General features: G+C 37.1%; 1 protein-coding gene across 1 annotated transcript in view; it reads right to left on the minus strand.

The window, feature by feature from the left end:
- Nucleotides 1-23,609, minus strand: part of b3glcta (beta 3-glucosyltransferase a) — an 84,550-nt gene that overhangs the window by 19,386 nt on the left and 41,555 nt on the right. Inside the window, exons 5-10 of the mRNA XM_028465674.1 lie at nt 10,965-11,041; nt 10,182-10,293; nt 4,269-4,405; nt 4,099-4,162; nt 2,781-2,912; nt 494-563 (exon numbers count right to left, since the gene is read on the minus strand). Of these exons, the coding sequence (XP_028321475.1) occupies nt 494-563; nt 2,781-2,912; nt 4,099-4,162; nt 4,269-4,405; nt 10,182-10,293; nt 10,965-11,041 (592 nt within the window). The remainder of the gene's footprint in view (nt 1-493; nt 564-2,780; nt 2,913-4,098; nt 4,163-4,268; nt 4,406-10,181; nt 10,294-10,964; nt 11,042-23,609) is intronic.

Consider the following 23,609-nt stretch of genomic DNA (forward strand, 5'->3'; position numbering starts at 1 on the left):
CTACAGTACAGGTCAGTGTAAAACCTAACCCTTGGCCTTTATACAATAAACAAAAATGACATTTTTACATTAAATATATTGAGCAAATTGTTGATAATTTATAAAACATGATCACATCAGAAGCAGAAATCAAAAAGCCAACAATGAATGCCATTTTATATTACCGGTAATAGTGAAGCGCCGTGAATTTCTAGTAACTTTTGCTATATCAATCTAAAATCTATCTCTTTGCTATCTGCATCGGAATTCTGGTGGCTTGGCTTTAAAAACGCAGTTAGAATCATTAGTGGAATTGTGTTAAATACAGTATTTCAGTGGTAAATGTGTGTAGTAACTCAAGGAGGGAAGCAATGTGAGGTGAACAGCAAAAAAAACAAAGATCCTTTCACAGCTGATCTCCAAAGAGTTCACTTCTTGTATTGGAAATGGCAATTTTAATCATAAAATGTCTTTCTTTCTTGGGTAATAGCGGGTGTGTGAAAGCGAGACTCACCTCTTTCAGTGTGAAACTTTTTGCATGTTTTCACAGCAACAAAGATGTCATCTTTATTCACAGGCTTTCCCTTTGAAGATAACACAGACAAAAAGCAAATAAGGCTCGACTGAACCAACCAGAATGGTCTCGAAATAAAGGGTCATCAGTCATTTGTGAGATAAAAAACTAGACTGAAGATGTTCACATCACCATTAAAGAAGAAAGAGAAGATGACTTTATTTTCATATTTACAGTATCCTGGTATAAATATGGATTATTTTGTTCTTTTCCTTTAAAAGCCGCCTTGAACCTATAACCCTTTAGTTACGAGTCCACATCTTTACCTATTTGGCTACCACTGTCCAATGTGTAATTTGCTGATTGGAATTGTTTTTGGTCGACATTCCAATTAATCTTTGAATTTAATAATTAGAAGCTCAGAGAGCGCAAACCAAAGCTCCTCTTTGCCAGATATTGGTAGTTATCTGGATCACTGATCCTGATTATTTACACTGTAAAAGAGGCCGTGCTGTTGTAAGACCGAAACTTATGACCAAAGCATGTAATGCACAAAGTCACCAACAGGAGGAGTTGTGGAACCAGCTCAAAGAGCTGAACATAGGGATTTAAAGATTATCTCTCGCTGCTGGTATGTCAGCCTCTCTCAGCAATTATCCAAAAAAACAAAATTATGGAATTGGATCAGCTGGTCTTTCTACTCTATTGGAATTTCCTAACAAGGAGGCGGACAATGGGAGAGTTCGTTAGTCCTGACAATGTGGAAGACGTCCACCTGACCAGACTGAATTATGATAACAGGACTTCTGCTGATTGGTACTGGTATTTTCCTGATTTATCGCAAATTCAGATTAGGATGGAATCGTTATTGGAATCCGCTAGTCATCGATGGAGAGGGCCGAGCTCTCAGAACTCAGAACTTTCAGATGGAATTTACCGTGGAACTTAGTGGGGAGTTTGGCTCAAGAAAGGGCCACAATATTTGAATTATTGGAATGACCGGGAACAAATAGGGCTGGTAGTCAAATGTTGTAACTAGCCCGTCTGAAAACAAATATCTTCTCATCATCAGTCCCACTCTCAACCTTGGATATATATGCAGATCTGACGCTCCGTCCCTGCTCCTCTCCCTCTCCCCTCCCCCATCGCCACCTAGACTTTCCGTCTGAATCAGACCTTCTTTTTCATCTAAATACGGGGCACCAGTTCACCTGCTCCAAGAGTTATAAATGTGATTGTCTTTTCATGTTTTTCTTTGATGGGATGAAACTGAAATGAAATTGTGTTGCTTTGTAACATGTGCAATGATAAATAAAGCTGATTCTGATTCTGATCATTCCCCAAAAGATCTGGTCACTTGTTCCTCATCTAATTTTGAATATTTTCTGAAAATTTCATCAAAATCCATGATTAGTTTTTGAGTTAGACTGGTCACAGTCAAAAAATTAAGCAAACAATAAATACAGTAAAATAAATAAATAAAACCAAGACAAGATTAGTTTTGGCCAAAATCTCCCTGAAATGAGATATTTTGCTGCTTCACATCAAAAGGAAAAAAGTGACTTACGGTCAAATAAAAACAATTGGATTTAATTTTATTAAAGATTAACTAAACTCTGAGGTTTTGGCTAACGTGCGTTTAGGCTGGAAATAAAAAAAAAAAATGCCTTGATTATGGGCGGGGCTTCTGGAGCAGTTAAAATACACCCAGTCTAAACCATAATCTCCAAAGAACAATCTATGCTATGTTAACTAGCTACTCAATACTCATTTTACCTCTCTATTCCCAATTCTCTCAATCTAACCTACTCACCACAGATTGTAGAGTCCAAAGGTTTTTATATAAGGGGCGGGGCCAACAGCAGCAGTTCGTAGAAGTCACCAAAGCGTTACAAACCACCATTTTCAGCAAAAAAGCAAAATTCAATTGTAATAGCTGTGTTTCAACCCATAGAGGGCAGTCACTCACATTTCAACAACAAAATATGGCCAATACTGACTAAAATGACAAGAGTTCAAGAAGAATCAAAGAATAAAAATACTTCATACCCAAATACATTTGATTTTAGCATTTGCTTTTGTGGTTCAATTACTCTTTAAATGTAGATATTTTCTTCTTGTGAATGACGTGCATAACTAAGACAGTCTCGATGAGACTCCTTCTAACACAAACTAAAAAAGATCTAGTATGTCTCATGGTGAATTGTTTTACTCTCTTCCAATCATTGGATTTGTCTCTAAGAATGTAAGACGGTCAGGCTTAGTAGAACACTGGGCAGATACTCACGCACTGAGTGGGGTGGTTGCTCAGTGTGGTTGCACACAGCAGAGCCTGAGGAGAGTCTTTGGGCTCAGTGCACAGCTCAGGCACAGCAGTGAGATTAGGACCCTTCCCATTGTCCCAGATATACAAGGCCACCTGGAAAAATACAGCTTTTAGTTTAGGAACCCCAAACACTGGGCGCCTGAAAAGCCTTACGGCACGTGTCAAACTCAAGGCCCGGGGACCAAATCTTGCCCTTTAGAGCATCAAATTTGGCCCGCAGGATACAGCCGAAAATACAGAAAACATGAATCATTGTGTTAAAATACCAAGTCACTCATTTGTAGATATCTCAGCCCTTCCAAATACATACATTCAATGAATATCCACAATACTTGCCAGTTTTCCTTTGCTTTTACCAACATGATGGCAGTCATTTTTAATCGCAAATTGTTGAAAAAGAAATCTTTATCTTTTTCAAAATCCTGCCATTTTCCTAAATTGAATAAAAAATGCGAACAAACTCGAGGAAATTTAAAGATATTGCCTGTAACTTACATTCATTTATATATACTGTATTTATGGGGAGAATATTGTTGATATCGCACTTTTTCCCACTTGAAATTTGCAGTCCACTTGAGATCAAACTGGTCAGTATTTGGCTCTTGAACTAAATCATGTTTGACACCCCTGCCTTATAAAAATGAGTTTAATAATAATAATAATGTGTGTTGTTAAGCCTATTTAATACAAATGATTTCTTGTACTGAACTTGGAAGTGGAAAACTCAGTATTCAGTAACCATAAGCAAAAAATAAAAAAAAAATTAATTATCTTATCCCAAACACAAAGTTGTGACGCTTTTGCTGATTCACTTGAATGGAACTGATTAACCAACAATGAAATCTAATTAACAATGAAAATGCATGAGATTATTCTCCACATAACGCATGAGATGATTGTCGAGTACGACCCATGAATGAAAAGATTACATATTAAATTTCAAAGATTTATATTTTCTATAGAATACCAGGCTTGTTTTCCCCCATTTACCCACACAAAAAGAGTTGAAGCGATTTTCATTTTTTTCTACTTACTGTGCCTGATCGTTCACATGTTGTTTGCTCAACATATCCCTGGATGCTTCTGACTGAATTTCAAGCTTGAATTAAGCACAGAGACAATTCTCCAAAGTAATACGATTTTTCTTCAAGGTTAGACGCATTCCACGCATTGCTCTATTTGTGCAAATACACTTCAGTTGGAGTGCAGTGATGTGAATGTGGAAAAACAATAAGCCTTCATTCTGAAGACTAACAATTTGAATCTCAGCATTTCTCACCTCGTGTTTCAGATCAATGGTGAAATCAGATTTAAGTGGCTCCTGCTTTACTTTGTTTCCAAGCCTGAAAAACAAAATAAGAGACACGTACCGACAATAGATCCGACCTCATCCGCTAAGTCTTGTTTGATATGAAGAGGATCGCTGAGCTTTTAAAGCTTAAGTCTCACCTCACAACAAGAGGAATGCTTAAGGCCCAGCCAGCGGAGAAGTCAGGATATTTGAAGATGGAGGGATTCTCAGCGAAGGCGTAGTGATGGATGATGGTGGAGTCCTCGTCATGGAGATGCTTGCCAAGAAACCACTCCTGAGAAAGAAAAGTTCCAAAAAAAAACACCCAATTGTTAATGCAGGGTCAAAATTAGAAAAGAGAAGACAAAGTATTTGTGCTTCTGGTCTATATGAAGAAGCATTTGTCAGAGGAAAATGGCAACTATTTCTAGAGAGCACGAAGGTTGGATACTGGGTGAGAAAATAATGCAATTTTGAGATAGAACAAAGCTCAAAGATGCCAAATATACTGATCGCAATCTCTAACGTGTCAGAAGAAGAAAAAAGATTGTTGTTGAGTTTAATCAAACTCTGCCAATAAATTTGAGCAGCGGTTCAGAGGGATACATCCTTTGCTTTTTAGTAGTTGGCGGATAAGACAACCACACTCATGTCTGGTAAGCACATGAAGCTAACAGCTATACACATAGTGTACGCCTCATAGATCAATAAATAAAATATAATTTACTGAAAAACAAAATGTAGAAGGTGGAAACTGCTGCCCGATGTCACTTTTTGATCCCCGTCATAAAAAACCTGTTTGCTAAAAAATGGAAACAGCTGAAAACGACCGACTGCGGAGTGACGTCATATTGTTATATCACAGGGAATGCCTTGAAAAAGGTTGAACAAACATGGCATCAAGCAATTTCCTCTTTTCCGTGTCTGGCAAAGAAACACAAAAAATCACTGTAAGAAAGAAGGAAACACATTTCAGAGAAACGTTTCCGCTTCAGTGCAGTCTTTGCATTCTTCTACGGGGTTGCAATGTGAAAAACTTTTCCAAAGTTCAAGTCACATGACGAGTGTCAACAAACAGATTGAAAATGCAGCTCAAACGTTTTTTTGATTTCCACCATAAACAACCTACAACATGTCTTTATCTGTTAAAAAATGTATATTTCTACAATGCTCTGCAGTAAAACAATGACTGACCACAGTTAGACTATTAATATTAGTTTAGATTATAAGTTTAAGGTTTTAGCAACAAGTTCTTCTACTTCATGCTCTGTGTAAACAAGGATTTGTGTAGGTTTTTAAAGTTGTATTCATATGTACTACTTAAATCAGATCTTTTCACACTCAAAGGTGTTTGATCTTTAATCTTTTACTGATTTAAGTCATTGTTCATCTGAAACATGAACAAAAACAAACCTGGCATTATCTAATCAGGATTATCTTGCATAAAACGTTGTCCTTTGTGCTTTTCTGCCTTCCTTATTTATGGTTTTCCATCTGAGCTTTAAAGAAAATACTCGAGGTTTATTTGGTTCCAACAATGAGAATTTAGAGATCAGACTGGAGAATATGCAAAGTAATCCTTAAAAAAGGAAGCCTGTAGTGTTTATCACCAAACACACAAAATAATTCTAAAAGTCAATTTAACCTGACACACATTTTTAAGCTGTGGGATGAAAACAGAGCACCTGAGGGAAACCATTCGTTGCATATTCAAGAAGAACATGCCATTTCTGCACAGAGAAAATAAAAAAAAAATACTTGAAATTAAACACTGACTGGCCTAAACACCTAATATGCTAATGTAGTAAAATGCATTCAAAGAAAACTCTACTGGAAAAACTTCAATAAAAAACTCACAGCTGCTTGTAACAAAAAATCCTATAAGCAAATCAACTTTGCCCTAAACATAACACTCTTGTTGTAGTGTTGAATTGAACTGAATAATTAGCAATGCAGAAAGGGTGGATGAAAGCAATCACGGTTTATTTAAACGTGAAAAGTTCAAGGCAAACTACACTGAAAAAACAACCTTCATATTATCACACATGCATTTGCTTTGGTGGGTGGATGCAGTCGAGCCTGCATCTGCAACAGTGTGGAGATGCTGGAGGGAGGAGAGACGTAATGCACTTGAAACCCTTCATTTTGAAAAGGCTGCTCTCTGACAGAATCCAGCTACTGGCTGTGAACACAGCTGCAGCTCCTCTGCCAGGTTGTGACGACTGGACACCGTCGAAGTTCAGACATTTTCTGCTGCTGTAGCTCCATTTATGAGTCAGTGAACATCCCCAGGTGTTCCCGCTGGAACCCATAGTGTCCGTCTGACTGATGTAGCAGGAATACTGCTACATCAGTGTGATACAAGACTGTTGTCACACTATCTCCTACATCTGTCGTAGAAGAGGAGTAACAACCTCTGCAAAGCGATGTGTCACAGTGATAATCATGGCAAACAAAGCCCGGCCACAGTGACAGCTGTAGTCATTGTTGGAGTTGCATCAGTAAGTGTGAATGCTCCCTGAATATGAGATAGCATTAGAAAAGATAAATGAAAGGAGGAATCGAGAGTGCAAGCCAATACACAACTCAAAATTAGTGCTGTCACAACAAACGCGTGCATTTTGTCGATTAATTTAAAATGTTTAATTTGTTTAAAAACATTCACGAAATTAACACAGTTTTGTTTAATTCCGGTGTTAACTGACCCCTAACCTTTAATTGAAATATAATAATATAGAGCAGCCGAACACCGGGGACGGAATATTAGGCAGAAAGTTTCTCTTTAAAAAGTTTCCTGACGGCTCGTTTGAGAAAGTAAAAGTGATTTTCCTCCACTGTCCCCCTGTTCCTCAACGCATCAAATTCAAACCCTCCCCTCACCTCACTGACCCGCTCCACCCCTACACTCCCTCCAGCAGCCTCCATTCCTCAGATAAAAACCTCCTCACTGTCCCCAGGACCAATCACAAAACCTGGGGGGACAGAGCCTTCTCTGTCGCTGCCCCCACCCTCTGGAACTCCCTCTCAAGTCGCATCCGCAACTGCACCAACCTCCCATCTTTAAAATCACTTTTTAAAACTCACCTTTTAATGTTTAACCACCCATTCACTCATTTCATTTTTCTGATTCATATTTTCTTTAATTACTTGTACTTGTTTTCGTGCTGTAAAGTGTCTTTGAGTGTCTCGAAAAAGCGCTTTTGAATAAAATGTATTATTATTATTATGATTATTGATTATTGCATTGAATTGAACTACCACAGAACTAATTTGTTCAGTGGCATATCATCTCAGAGCAAAACACCCGACTGAGACGAAGGCTACACTCAAATGCGACCAAAATCCAATCTTTTTGCCCATATGTAACCTGTATCCGATCTGTTGAAAACAGTCTGAACAGCACAATTCAGATTTTTTCAAATCCGACTCAGGTTATTTTCATATGTGGTCCTAAATCCAATATGCATCCACTTTTTTTGCAATGTGACTGCAGTCTGGACGGCAGAGGCACTTTCTATCTGACTCGTACGTCATCGCCATGCGACAACGCCATAATTCTGTGTCCCAGGATGCAGCAGAGAGTTGACAATGGAAGTTATCAAGTGCTGACTTCTGATGGAAAGAAAATTTCAGCAGCCCTACACTGATTCCTTCATATTTATTTCCATAAACAAACATTGTATGTGCCTGTGGGGCCATGTGTCACCTTTGGACCTCTTCTACGTAGGCATGTGGGTCGTTTCAGGGTGGCATTCCGTTGGTTCTCCAAACTGATTGAAGACGCATTTAATACGTACACAACAAAATCTGATCTTTTGAAAAAAATCTGAATTGTGCATTAAGACCTGCAGTGCGAACGTAGTGTATTTCTACAGGGCTCGCTAGGCTACAGGAGTGAGCTACTTAAAAGCAAATATTTGGAAAATAATCTAATTGCAATTTTTTTCCTCCAATATTGCGATTGCGGTTTAATATGCAATTATTTTTTCAAGGGCCTCTTGTCATGTATTTTTCAATGAACACAAGCAATAAATGAATTTGTTTCATAATAAACTATTTCAGATTTATTTAAACTATAAATAAATATAAAATATACATTTTAAAGCACAGATTACAACAATAAAGCAAACAAATCTGTGGCTTTACCTCTTCAACATATCTAACTAACTTCACGTTTCATAAAACATGTAAACACGTGGACTGCACTGCTGAAACACTCTGTGAACTTAACAGAACAAGAAAAAAAAAAAAATAACAAAAATTGCAGCCTTTGTGATTAGAAAATCACGTTTTATGATATCGCGATAATATCGCAAATACAATTAATCGTTCAGCCCTACCCGTAAGTGACATTTTGTGATTATTTGTGTCAGCGGATATTACAGCATTGAACCTTTGTTCATGTAACAAGTTTATTTTTTCTCAAAGTGTTGAGTCTGCATTTTATTATACAGTATTATATAGGTCTGGGTTTTGTTGTATTCTCTAAGTGGGTATAAGATTTTTTTCTTTTTGCTAAACCTGGAAACTGAGTTTATTCAAAGCTGAAAACAATTAATTGGAGAAAATTGTGCAAATAATTAGTAAAACTTTTTTATTTGATTGACTGCCCTAATCAAAACGCATAAGGTTGATCTTTCTGCAGCTCTTATTCAAATGTCATATTCAACTTCCCAACTGAATCAATCAGAGAGAAGAGTGTTTGGATGAAGTCTGCAGCTTTGGTTCATTTTAGTTCAGCTTTTTTAAAAAAAGCTACAGATGCCCTGATGGTTGGATGTCTCTTTAAAGCACTAGCAGCGCCAGGTTTTTGATTGTGGGTGGGCCCCCAGAAAACTGGATGGGCCAGTTAAAATAAGCCAAACACCCCCCCAACACACACACACACACACACACACACACACACACACAAATAATGTGTTTCCCTTCAACTCCGTTTCAGCGCTTATCTGCGACACTGAACAGTCAACTCTGAACTCTGCATTTCTCATTTAAAAATTCTGAGAAATTACAATAAAGGCCATAATGTTTGTGTGATTAAAGCTATGATTACTTTGAAAAGCGTTTTTATATTGACCCCAAAAAAAAAAAAAAAAACAGATTATGAAGCATATTTTAGCAATTCATGTAAAGCTTTAAGACAAGTATAAATAAAATAAAATCATTTTTAATGCATTTTAAAATCATGAAAACAGCAACTAAAAGCCTGCAATACTGTGTTCCACAGCAGCAGTAAGTAATTTGTGAACATAGTGAATATTCCTAAAGTTTTTTACCATTAAAATGCTTTTAATCACAGTTTTACCACCAACAAGTGGCTCTGCACATGTGCTATCATTGTTATGAGACGTCAAACAAATTATTTTCAGAGGAAGTTTTGACTCCAGGTAGTGACCTGTGGTAGATAAACCCAGAGTTCTGAGTGTCATTGAACGCAGCATGAGAACAGTGACTTCCTGGTGATGATGCAGCCTGTAGGCCGGTGTCACGGTCTGAGTTTACCTCTTACTGAGATCGATTATGAACATATACCAGAAATGAATTTTTGCTAAAAAAAAATTCAGTTTTGTTTATTTTTGTTTTCAAAGTGAACGGACACGTGTTTTATTTGTTTATTGGATTAGGTTAGGGTTAAGGTTAGAGTTATGGCGCGCATGCGCATATATGCTCATAATCGATCTCAGTAAGAGGTAAACTCAGACCGTGACACCGGTTTAAGAGTCCATGTGAGATGCAAGCCGCTGATTGGCTGAAAGCCTTTCACTCAAAGCTTTCCTTGGGCTTGTTATTGGATGAACAGCACCTGGGTGGGCCTTGTTTAAAATGGGTGGTCCCAGGTAGCGCCACGGATGTTTTAAAGAGATCAGAGAAGTGCAAACAGGAAGTATTATGAATTTAGTGATGTTTGTTCATGTGAATATGGTTGATGGTTGGATTTATCATTAAAACAATGTCTGGTTTTGTTTTGTTTCGGTGACGTCTTATGGTAGAAGAGGAAATCCAACCACATCAGCTGAAATGGGCTTGCTAACAAGTTTTGCAATTAAGTTAATGAAAAAACTTTTCCTTACTTTATTTCTGTCAAACGTTGCGAGGACTCCAGCGAGAGTATTCATCTTCACATCCGTCTCCTCCTCAAGAAAAACAATCCATGATGAGTTTTTGCCAAATGACTGAGATAAGCTGAGGAACAAAAACCAAAAAAGAAAACCATAGTATTACCAAACCTCAGTTCAATTACGGAATAAAACGAAAAAGAGCTCAACAAAATGCCAGATAATAACAGTTGTGGTTTTTCATTTCAGTCTAGCCAGAGAAGTTATCACGTTGAGCCTTCAGCCCCGGTCGGATCAGTTTAATCACAGCTTTCATTCCCTGAGGCATGAAAAACCCAAATGCATCACCAGTGAAAATTTCAGGCAGGGCGGTTATGCAAAGGTTTGGTGTCATTTAGAGGATCTGCATCATAAATCTTTGCTCAGGAACTAGACAGATTACACATTTCCATCTAAAATCATTAAACTCGTTAAAAACAATATGGCCTCAATGCGGAGACAACTGTGGCAAACATAATTATCATGCTGTTCACAGCGGTGAATAACTGCAGTAAAAGGTTTATTGTCACAGTTACAGACACGTTAAAAAGGCATTAATCATAATGCAAAGCCATGCATCACAGCTATTGTATCGGCAATGGCTTTAAAGCATATCTGCCACACAAAAAATGTCCTAAAACCTATAAATAACCTCCAAACTTCTCACTGAGAGACATATTTTACTCACATGAGGAAGTACTAAATTACATCTGTGGATGATCACTTTCTGTGTAACGCTCACAGTTCAGGGGCACTCACTGAGGCAGCAGAGGAAGGATGCTCCAGTCTCCCTCGTTGTGTGACAAAGTGTGTAGAAGCAAGACCACCGGTGGTTCCTGAAAACAACACACACACACACACACACACACACACACACACACACACACACACACACACACACACACACACACACACACACACACACACACACACACACCACACACACACACCACACACACACACACACACACACACACACAACCCAAAGGTCATTTTAAGTAACAACAGCCAGCAAAGGTTGAAGGTGGTTAAAGGTGCAGTCTGCAACTCTGATAAAAGTTACTTTTTGTCATATTTGCTAAAGCTGCCACTATGTAAGGACAGCTTTACATCAAACTAGTAGTTTTGTGTGAACAAACAACAGACTCATTGAGCCCCGCCCCCTGCTGCTCCTGCAGCCTTTGGCAGATTGCCGCGACTGAGCAAAAAGAACCAATCAGAGCCAGGATTGTGTTTGATGGACAGTCTGACAGCTGTTGCTCACAGGCCCCGCCCCTTTCCCGGTGCTGGAGCGCCGTCTTTTTTACAGTGTATGGTAGGGATGTAACGATTAATCGTAAGGCAGTTAAAAATCGATTCATAGGTACCACGATTCACATCGATGCTCTGAAAATTGAATCGCAGTACTTTTTTTAATATATATGAATCCTTCCAGAAGCAGACGTGACGGGCGGAATCTGCTACTATTTTCTTTCTGGCCGCCATTTACTGTTAAACATGCTCATAAATGATTCTTTACTCCTTTAGCACCGAAAGAATATCTGTAATATTACGTGAATATCTGTAAAAGTCAGGTTTTTTTAGTAACTCAGTCTGCTAGCATAGCTTCTCTTCTTCACTGGTGGAATAACTGCATGCCAACCGACCACTGGGTTACCAGCGCCCTCTGCTGGTCTAAACAAATATCTGACGTAAATACAGTAAAATGACTGTTTTTTTGTTTTTTGTTTTTTTAAAAGTCCAATTGTTAAGGCACAAAATACATTTTCAGTTGCACTTTTAAAAAGAAAAAGAACTATTATGCAGTTTTGAATTGTTTATTATAGAACCAGAATTTAAATAAATAGGCTTCTTCTTCATTTGTATTATTCCTTTATTTATTTCATTCAAGATTTATTTTTAGTTAAATTGCATCATTTTGAATAGTTTATCAAGGGATTCTTTTGACAATGAAAAATAAAAGGAAAATAGTATAGTATTTTCCCCAAAAAAATAAAGAAATATTTTTCAGTCATTTGTCAACATTCCCATTTGGTAAAATAAATCGTGAGAAAATCGTATTGTGAACCCAGTATCGTGAATCAAATCGTATCGGGAGTTGAGTGAATCGTTACATCCCTAGTGTATGGTCTGGAGGAGTAGAAGATGGAATTGGTGACTTTTCTGCTTGATTTACATTATGTTTGATTTGTAATTGTTACACTAGAACTCTGTAGTGCAGCCTCTGTAAGTGACACTGTGTTGTTGCTGCTGCTGATAGATTGGTGTGTGCACATAGAGAGGGAGAAGCGTTGCAGTAATATGCTTTTATAAGTGCATGTTATAGTACTGTGATGTTGCTGTCGGGCTAACGTTAAATGGTAAATGGACTTGATTCATATAGAGCTTTATCCCCAATCTCAAAGCGCTTTATCCCCAGTCTCAAAGCTTTACATATCAGCTCATTCACCCAATCACTCTCACATTCACACACCAGTGGGACAGGGCTGCCATGCAAGGCTGTTGTCGAACACTGGGAGCAACTTAGGGTTCAGTGTCTTGCCCAAGGACACTTCGACACATAGTCAGGTACTGGAATCGAACCCCCAACCTCTCGATCAGAAGACGACCCTCTACCACCTGAGCCACGGTCGCCCTTAGCTTGTTAGCTCCTCTGAGGGAGGGACTTTGGAAAGTTTGGAGGCAGGGCAAGAGAGCAGCGGGGAGGGAGGGGGAGACAGGGATCTGAACCTTTAAAGTATATATTCTCCATTGAAAGGACCCGAGGGTCGACCTCGTCCATGTGACAGTTTGATCAATATTCATGAGCCTGTTCAGTGTCACACACTCTTTCTATTCTCTCATTTCCAGGAGCAGGTGATGTTTTTTCAGGTCACTCTATCAGCTATTAGTTACTCTCTGTTAATCATTTTTAAATATCGATGCTCTATGCAGTAGTTCCTAAAATAACTTAGAATACAATAGATTTTTTATTAGAACAGGTATTTATTGTGCATGTCACAGAGTCAGATAGAATTGAAAATTACAAACATCCAATCAGCCAAGACAGTATAACAGTAGAAGGTGCAAAGTATACTCTACAAAAAGATAAATAAATAAATAGTAAACGTTAAAGTCAGGGTTCCCACACTTTTTTCACAAAGATTTTTCAAAACTTCTCCAAAATATTTCACCAAATATTTTTTTTGCGTATGCATTTCCTGGTTTTTAGCGTACTCCAGCTGAAGCGATCTTAGCTCCGCACAGTTTAATAAATGAGGCGAGGAGTGAATTTGTGTTAATTTGTGAGATCTCGTGATTCCCGCACTTTCACTTGGAGATAACGCTTAACATCTTTGGGGTTTAACGTATTTCCAAAACTTTCCCAAAACAGTTCAAATATTCCATGGCTTTTCAAGACTGGAAAATCTTTTTTTTCCCCCCAAATTTCATAACTTTTCGAGGAATTTCATGACCGTGGGGACCCTGTAAATTGTAACATTAGTTTCTATACAGTTTTCATTTAATCAAAAAAAGAAAAGAGGTATTAACATTTGCAGGCAAGTGCTTTTTATTTATGAGCAGGTTCAGCAGGTTCAAAGATATGTAAAGTAAGAGTTCTCCACCCACAGATTGCACCTCATTACGTTTTCTTTTTGGGTCGCGGGCATTTGTGCAGATGAAATAAAAAGAGATCAGAAAAATATATGTTTGTGCATGAAAGCGCTTAGTAAGTGATTATGTTATACTGATTTTTTATTTGTGTTCCCGAGTCCTGGAGAGCCACAGTCCTGTTTGTTTTATTTGCAGCAACACATTTAAAAGGTCATGGACTTTTAATGTCTTTCAATGAGAAGAAAGGCATGTGCAAGGTGCAGTGAGGCTGCTGTATTTAGGGGTTTTTTTTACAGGGCAATTCACTTGTATTTTTACCTTAGAAAGTCACCTATTTGAATTGAAGGCCACAACAAAGCTGTGCTTGTGATAATCACCATGAGCATGTTATACAAAATGTGTGACACAATCCAACAATTATACGAGAAAGATGGATTTGCAGTGAGAAACGCATTTCAAATGAAAAATCTTATATAATCACTGCAGTGTCTGGAGAAAAAAGAGAAAGCAGAGACACAATGAAGGAGAAAGTCTTATTTTTACCATCTGGAGTTCAAATTGTTCTTACTTTTATCAATTTTGGTCACTGGTCATTAGGTGGGAGTCAGTCGAGCAAAATGATCATTCATGTTTCACAATCCTGATATACCCTTAAATTACATATTTCAGTCCACTTTGCTTAAATATTAGCACCTCACATCTGGGTTGGTTTGATTAGGTCTTACATGAATGAATTCCCACTTCTCTGTAACAAGGCCGTCCCACAGCAAAAGAATATGGGTTCCAAACCCAGTGGTTAGTGGCACTCTAATTTTCAACCACATACTAAAAAATGTGAGCTAACTTAGGGCCAACTTTAATTCATCATGTGAACATAGAGAATATGAAGTGAAAATCAGTGCCTTATCCTCATTAATGTTTGTTTTTTCGGCAGTTTTTATCCAAGCTGTTATTTATTGTGGCTACAAGAATCAGTTTGTACGTGGCCCATAATGTTTGGCCTCCTGTGATCAAGCCATCTGTGAGGCTCTCTCATTGCATTCTCCTACATGTTGCAAATGCACGATGCTACATAAAAACAAGAAGATATTAAGAGGAGTTTGTTTTTTTTTGTTTTTTTAAAGGAAAACCCAATTATTATTATGATAGAATTACTTCTACTTCTTGCCACCTGCAAAGCCCAGAAAAGCATCTCACTCACCTGTTAAATTAATCTTCTCTCAAGCAAAACAGTCATTTTAGACTAAACTCGTTGATATAATTCTGCAAATCAGAAGATTTTTAATCAACATTTTGGCCTCATATTAAACATGGGGACAATATGTCATGTGACGAGATGTTAAAATGTTAAAACGTGAGTTGAAAAGATCATACAAAGTAAGTATGTCCAGAGTAACAGGAAAAAAATGACATGGTGGACAGTATTGGCCGTACCGAGCTTTTAAAACACATCCATATGAAGTCTGCTTTGCTTAAATCCAATGCGTTATTTCCTAGTATCGACAAAATCGGTTGATTACCTTTAACAATTATAGATCGATTAATGTCATCCGAAAGGCCAACTTGCCGAGCACAGATCAATGTAGTTGCATCGTTGGAATATAAACCAATTCAACTTTTTTAGCTCAAGTACCCCCTTTCTCTTATTTCTGAATCCAAGTACCCCCTTATGTCTGACGGCAACATTTCGCTCAGAGTTCTGTGAAAAAAACAACTATAGCACATAATGATGGATGAATGAGTGATAACACACATTTGAAAGAATCACATTTTGTAAATAAGTGGAATGAAACAATATTTAGTGCCTCCTGAATAAATGTATTTCTGTAGTATTTATCATTTCCAGTCTCCCTCCTGATGTGGGATTGACTCTTGTCATTTTGTGTGTCATTTTGTGTACTTTGTTGTTGTCTGCTCTTTTTTATTATTCTTTTTGTTGTCGTTTCTGTGTTGTTGTTGACATTATTTAAATTATTCTCTCAGTGTGTGTTTTTGGTGTCGTTTGGTTGTTTCTTTTATTATTATTCATTTTTGTGTATTTTGTAGTGATCTTGTGTGTTTCTTTCATTTAGTGTGTCTTTGCAGTCGTTTTGTGTTGCTGGTAATAGTACGTATTTTTCTCTCTTAGTACGTGTATGTGTTTCTGGTGTTATTTTGTGTATTTTGTTGTCGTCTGTTCTTTTTATTATTCAGTATATTTTTTTCTCTTACTTTGTGTATTTTTGTACCCTGTAGTGCCATTGTGTACCCCTAAGGCTACACGTACCCCCATTTGAGAAACCCTGATCTAATGGATGAATCGTATTATTTTTCAACTTTTCTATTTTTCTGCTATTTCTTTGGTTCTCTTTTCCTTTCCAAAACAATAGTATCGCATCATTATCCTGAGCCCATTATCGTCCATCGTATTGTCTGTGTCATGTAACATGAATTGTAAAAATATTTACAGCATTTGGAAACGTTAAAAGCACCTAACTGAACATAGCGCAGATAAAATATGTGAGTTCTGGTCTGCAGGGCCATGTTTCCCATTGTGAGGGTAACTAAGCAGCCGAGCGGAAGGCCCCGTGGTTCATTATAGCACGGTCCAGCTCATCAAGCAGGAAGTGGAGGGAAAACAACCTCAGCTCAGCCCATGATTCTGTTTACATTCATTCTTTAATCCCTCTTCTCCAACAAGGGTTTATTAGCATTGTTAACCCTCCAAATGAATGGCTTAACTGCAACTAATGGGTTGTGTGCTCAACTGCACTCTGATCTCTCCATTACACTAAAGCTATCATTTAGAGGAAAGAGCATGGCTGTCTTATAATACGGCATTTTCAAATAATATCTGGATCATGACTAATATTAAGACCTATTTTTTGATCTCCTTGAAAAGAAGCCATTCAACAACAAGAAAAGCACCTTTTGAAGGCATTTTTGCACATGCTGCCAACTTGTTATCAGCCCTTGAAGAGGTCCTTTTTTTTTTTTTTTTTTGTTAAAGAATAGGACACTGATTGATGAGAGAAGATGGAGGTCACAGAAGAAAGAGAAATGAATTCAAAAGCAATCACCCACTGCAGCATTGGGAGACAGAATGTATGAAACCCAACAAAGTGACACATATGATGGTGAACGTAAGCCACAGAGGACAACAATCTAAATATCATTTTTAAATTGATATATACTTTGACTCCTGAAATATATAATGTATTAGTCTCTAAAACACTGCAATGCAGTAGTTCACAAACTTTTTTTGGGTTGTGACCACATTTTAATTTTATTTTTATAACTTTCTGATCATGTTTGTGATATAGTGCTTCAAAAAGCACAGTGACGAGATGAGCAGCGCAGATATTTTCATACTATATATATATATATATATATATATATATATATATATATACATACATATACAGTATATATATTTTATTCCTTTAACTCGATTCATACTTGAGGAAGTAAAAATATAGAATACAGTTGCTTGTGTGTGACATTTTTAATTTGAAAAAGAATAAAAAAATTACAAAAATATAATTTTTATTTGTATTATTATTGAATTCATTATTTAATTTTTATACTGATTTTAATTTTTCTAACTTGATGTATATTTGAGGAAGTGAACGTATAGAATACAGTTGTCTGCGATTGTGTGTGGTGTTTTAATTTGAAAAATAATAAACAAAAAAATAATGACATTTTTTACATTTTTATACTGTATTTTTTTAAACTAGATGTATATTTGAGGAAGTTAAAGTATAAGAATACAAACACGTGTGTGTGTGGTGTCACAATTTGAAAAAAGAATAATAATTTAAAATATAACTTTAATCAGTCATTTGAATCAATTACTAGACATATCAGGCGACCCCATTTGAATACCCCATGTAGGGCCACGACCCCAAGGTTGAAAAACTCTGCTGTAATGTGCTGCTGTTGTTTAATGGTTTTTGTCCAATCTAATTCTGTGGCAGTTTGTAATTGTCTCTGTGGAAATGGGCATTGGCTCAATGACAAAAAATACTGTATAAATGTAATGTGTCTTTTTTCCCTGTAGACACAGTGACTGCGTACACACAGCTGTGAGATGATACAGAAAACACACGTTCCCACTGCACAAGAGCAAATCTCTCACACACATAAAAACAAAAACACTGAAACTGACAAATACTTGCAGACAGATGTTTCTTTTTTTTTTTTTAATGCCTTTTTGGCTTACTTTTTAGACCTACACTACACAGAGTTAGCAAATGAAACGCTTGTGTTTTAACTTCTTTAATCTTAACCAGTTCAACCACAGCCGAAACCATCTGTCGCCAGTGAGAGTGGGAATACAAAGTTGTCAGAATCGTCTCTCTGCGGCTTTTCTGCATCTCGAAACTGACAAGTTATGAGTTATTTTTCTTTCTTCCACCATCTCTCCGTCGAGGACTCTCAGCTCCCTGAGTCCTGTGTTTTTCTTGTCAGGCTTAGCTCGAGTATGTGTGCAAGTATCAAGTAGATCAATTATGACCCTTGTGTGCTGAAGGATGTTCCCTCTTGTTCTGTGAAAGCGTTTTAATCATGAATCCTTGGGTGTCATTACTCTTTGTAAAGCGGGCGAGCCTTTTGCCCCATTTATCTAGGACAGTAATGATTGTTCCTCAAATTAATCAGTGTAATTTTATGCAGCTTTGCCGGAAAGTACTAACAACAGACAACCCATGATTGTGTTTAATGATTAGACGAATGTAACTGTAAATCCAATTTCCTGATCGTGAAGCTTACTAATGCTTAAAGTGTAATCCCCCCTCCCAAAAAAATTAAATAGAGCTTTCTAACAATGCTTGGCTTTTATTTTACACATATTCAGAAAGGTCACAGATGTGTACCAACAGAGCAGTACCGCCATTAATCACAGGGGGCAGTGTGGCTCTTACAATTGGATTCATTAAGGAAGAAGAAATATGTTGGAAGAGCGTCTTTCAGACAGGTTGAATGAACTGTTGAGGAACTTGAATCGTTTGTATGGTTTGTCTCTCCGTCATGTGTTACATTTATCATTGCTACAAAAAATGACAGGCTTCGTTAGCTTTGAGTCATTGAACATGACGGAAAGGGAAGAAAATGGAACTTGATCATCAAGTCTTGTTACCGCACATATCATTTGTTGATAGAAACGTCCAAAGTCCGTAGTGCCGTTGTCAAATTGTCAAAGAATGAAAAATCGTTTATTGATCAAATGACCACATGTTGATATTCTACTTGGTCACTTTCTCGCTTAAAATGTTTTCAGAACTTTCAAAGGTGGAGAATCAACAAAGATATTTAGCCTCAGTGTGCTTCAGGTTTTTGTCGCTGTCGGTTCAAAATGCATCTTGGAAAACTTGGAAGTATATCGGGGAACATTCATTGTCCTAATTATACTTTTAGTATTTAATAGACAGTATATACTCATCAAGTTCGTAGTGTATAGTACGGAGTGTGCCATTTCAAACGCAACCTGAGTCTGAACCGCAACTGAACGACAGGAGGTCAGCTGACTTCCAGCGAATGACAAAAGCACAGAAATGTGCTGCAGAATATGTTGTGAAAATCCCACCATGAAACACAAATTCAGCTCCTTTTAAACAGGTTTAACCATTCCAACACTGGTGGTCCAGTAAAAGAAATCATGTTAAGTTCAAATGATCATATTTTACAACAATAGGCACAGTAAAGAAGAGTGGTGATGACATTCGGTTCACGATCTACAGAATATTCACTGCTTTAAAATAGAAACTGTTCCAAGTGCTTAAAAAGATGTTTTTCGTATATTTGTACTAGGGCTGTTACTTTAATGCGTTAATTGTCATTAATTAATTACAGAAAAAAATCCTGTACTAAAAAAAATTAAGGCCGAAATTGCTTTTTTTTTTGCACCCCAGTATACCCATAATGCTGACGCAACAACTACAATGGTAGAACCTGAGGAGAAGTCTTTGTGCGCGTTAATTTTTATTTAAAAGAAACACACCAGATGGAAAACTAAAGCCCAGTTGTGTGCAAATTGTGTAAGAAATAGTTTGTGGGTCAGCTGAGCTCTGCTAGCCTTCAGCCTTCAGGCGGAGCCCTCCCACCTCAATGCTAACTATGCAGCAGCTCGCACGGACAGCGATACTTCGCCTTCGGACACAGACCGAGGGACCAATTCACACTGGACAAGATGACAGGGTTCAGAGCCAAAATGAATGAGTCCATTAATGACAAATGAACAAAGTCAGTGGATAAATGATTGTAGTGGACAGTGCTGGAGGATGTGGGCGGGGCTACTACTACTAGAAGTGATTACTTGATATTACAGTACTTTATTTTGTGATGAAAATTTTTTTTGATGTCCTAATTTACAGCACTACAGTGATTGATGGGTCTGTTTCATTTATTATATATTATCTGAAGATGAGAAAAAGCAACAAGTTTATGTACATACATATGGACCTGATGTTTTATTTTATTTGTATTGTCTATTATTTGTAGACTGACTGAAGTATACGTCAATATTTCCCCTGATGATCTAAACTAAAGCTGCCAGCAGCCCTTGGGACTAATCTCACATACAGTGGAATGTAAATGTTAAAAACAATAAATGACTTTATAAAGCCACTTTGCTATATATCAATGTTTCGATCTGCCACAATAATGTAATTTAAAGTCAAATACAGTACTTCAAGTTGAGGGCATTTCTCAACATTTTTAATTAATCACAGAGGATAACTAATTAATCACACAGTATTTTAATCTATTGACAGCACTAATTTGTACAATCAAAAGGTAATTTCAACTGAAAGCTATATGTTCAACAAGGCTTTGAAGAGCAGATATTTTGTTGTGCTGCTTCTATTTATTTCATTTCTATTCATTCATACAGTATAATGTCATGTTATCAGTGCATCCCTGTATTTTTCCCCCTGTAAAAGGGGGTTTGTGTAATTACAGTCATTTGTTTACTTTGCTTTGCAGGCTTTATGAATAGTTTACAGCTGTGCTCTGAGAACACAAAGATGCCTGAGGCTCTTTTTTGTGTGTTTGACAGTTGTTTTTTGTGCATCTTATATTCATTTAGACTGATAATACTTATTTTTTAAAATAACAGCATGTACACAGATTCACAAATGACGTTCAAACAGTGCCCTGTCATTATACGTAGCTATTTTCGGATTGTATTATCCTCCCACTCAGCCCTGTAATCTGAAAAAAGCTAAATAAATACTCAGACGTTATTATCGAAACAGATTTGTTAATATATTGCAGTTAAGAACAACCTCAATTCAAATCTCACCCTCGGACTTTACTTGAATTTCACTTAAAGGGATCTGAGAGTGTTTTTATTAACCTTTTAAACTATTTCTTCCTATATGTCAAATTTACCAAACTATGATCATTTAAATTTGAACTAAAATAAGAAAAAGTCCATCATGGTTTAGTTTTGGTAATTTTATACACATTACAGTGCATCAAACTTGAAATTATGGGAGATATTTGTGAAAAATAATGGTCCACATTGCCATATTAAAAGATTTTTTAAACACTAGGGGTCGTTAAACAGCCATTTTCCCAAATCAATTTGATTTTTGAAGTCTCAATTTGATTACAAACTGAATTTAGATTATTAAGAATTATCAAGTAAATTTTTGATTATTGCCGATTATTGATCTTCCATTTAGCAACACTAAGCTGCTGAATTACTTAACTTCTCTTGAGAAGCTATTGTGAAATTAAAATATCAAAATTAGAAGGAATCATTTGGTTTCTATTACAATTTGGAAGATTTTACAATAATGAAATCACAATTTTTTTATTTTTGGTTTATTTAACAGGGACAGTGTACATTAATATCAATACTGAAAATATACCACAATTAGCCAAAATAGCGATTAATTGATTAACGGTTTGACATTTTTTTCCACCACCCCTACATTACACTGCTCTGAGCTTGAAACAACAAATCTTTAAAGGGGAGGGGGGTATTATGTTTTTTTCAGGCACAGAGGAGCATTCTATAGCATACTCAAATAACTATGCAACCCAAAATTGTTTGGAAAATGCAGCAAATATCAAAAATAACTTTAAAAAAATTTCCCTCTGTAGCAACACTGTTCATGACGCTTCGAGGGGAGCGACTTTTTTCTTTAATGAGTACATAAAGGAGTACAGACAATATAAGCCATGGGTTTCTTTCAAAAGTATTTAAAATAAGTAAATTAAAACCTAAATATGCAGAGGCGGGTGCTGTGGGCTGAACTGAGAAAGAGAAAATAGGAAGGGGGAGGGGCCTCGTCCCCAGGCGGAGCCTTGTCCCCTCGAGTAAACACCTGAAAACTGGCTGCTGGCAAGAAATTCAAAGATTACTCAGAAATAAGTGAATCACTCTCATCAACACTGGAGGTATGTTTTTCAGGAGGGAATGACAAAGTGATTTTACATAATACCCCCCCTTAACTCATTCACTGCCAGCCATTTTCAGAATGGCTACCCCCCTTACTGCCAGCCATTTTAGATAAGTTTGACTGAATTTTAAAGACCCACAGAATATTTTGTACTGTGACAATCTGAAACCTGAAACCAAATTCTGAAAGATTAGAGTATCTATTTTTAATTTTTTTTTTTAGCTTGTTTTGTTCTTCCGCAATCTGCAGTTGAATAGAGGGAAGTTTCACCCAAATTGCCAGTTTCTGACAGAAAGGTGAGAAAACAGCCTTTTTCTGAAAAATCCTGTAAGTGACTTTGAAAATTATTTTTTTTTGCTTTAGTGACATTTCAACATTGGTTTCCTTCTATAAAACAACAAAAACAAGACTGAGATTATTGTTTTTGTTATCTAGGTCAGAGTTGTATGGTTTTCTTACTGTATTTTGACAGGGGAGAGACTTGGATGAAGGCCAGTCTCCAAAGATGCAACTTCCTCCTACTTCCGGACATGCCGAGTGTCACCACTTGCCCCAGTTTGTTGACCGTTTTCTCTCACGATCCCAACACTCTCAATAATCCAGGTAGATCCACACATGCTCTGGTCGAGTGTGCACTGCAGTAAAGTGCTGGGAGCTTCACTGTCTTCTCTCGTAGCGCCATTTTCTGCCTTGTCCCTGGGTTCTCCCTCCCCATCAATGGTGTTAATCATGGCTGATCTCTCACCCAAAGGTGCGCTGCTGCCACCTACATGCCTCCAGTTGGTCACTACATCACACTACAGCTCCGATATTAATGAGGAACCTACGCCAGAGGGTTTCCTAGCAATCAGCTTCAAAAAACACAAGTGACGTAAAACTATGTCAATAGCAGCGAGCATATGGATTTGAAATGACGTATTTTTACGTTAATGGCAGCGAGTGTGTTAAGAAAAGACAGATCAGCTCACAAGGGTTTGTATAATGATGACTTGAACTGACATTGAAAATCAAGATACAACTTTACAAACGTTTACAGGGACTAACTAATGAACTCTGACATTAGCACACCCTATGGACAACATGTCTGATCACAGTCCTTAAGACCACACTTGGTGACTCAGTCTGCATGAACAGCAGGTTACAAGGGCATTTTCTACATCTTACTTACACACTTGGGATTTCTTTCATACGGTGTTTTGTGTAAACGGAAAAAAAAAAAAACAAAAAAAAAAAAATTATGATCCATTTTTACAATTCATTATTTGTTCCAAACAAGAAAACTGTTTGCTCATTCTGCAGTAATGTTGGGTAAAAAGTATTCTACCAAAATGCCATAATGTTAAAAAAAAAGCCCTAAACTAAGTGGATAAAGCCTTAAGAGGAGTTATACATTTTATGCAGAAATACTTTAATTATCAGG

This window comes from Gouania willdenowi, chromosome 13 (genome assembly GCF_900634775.1).
Source record: "Gouania willdenowi chromosome 13, fGouWil2.1, whole genome shotgun sequence".
Taxonomy (NCBI): Eukaryota; Metazoa; Chordata; class Actinopteri; order Blenniiformes; family Gobiesocidae; genus Gouania; species Gouania willdenowi.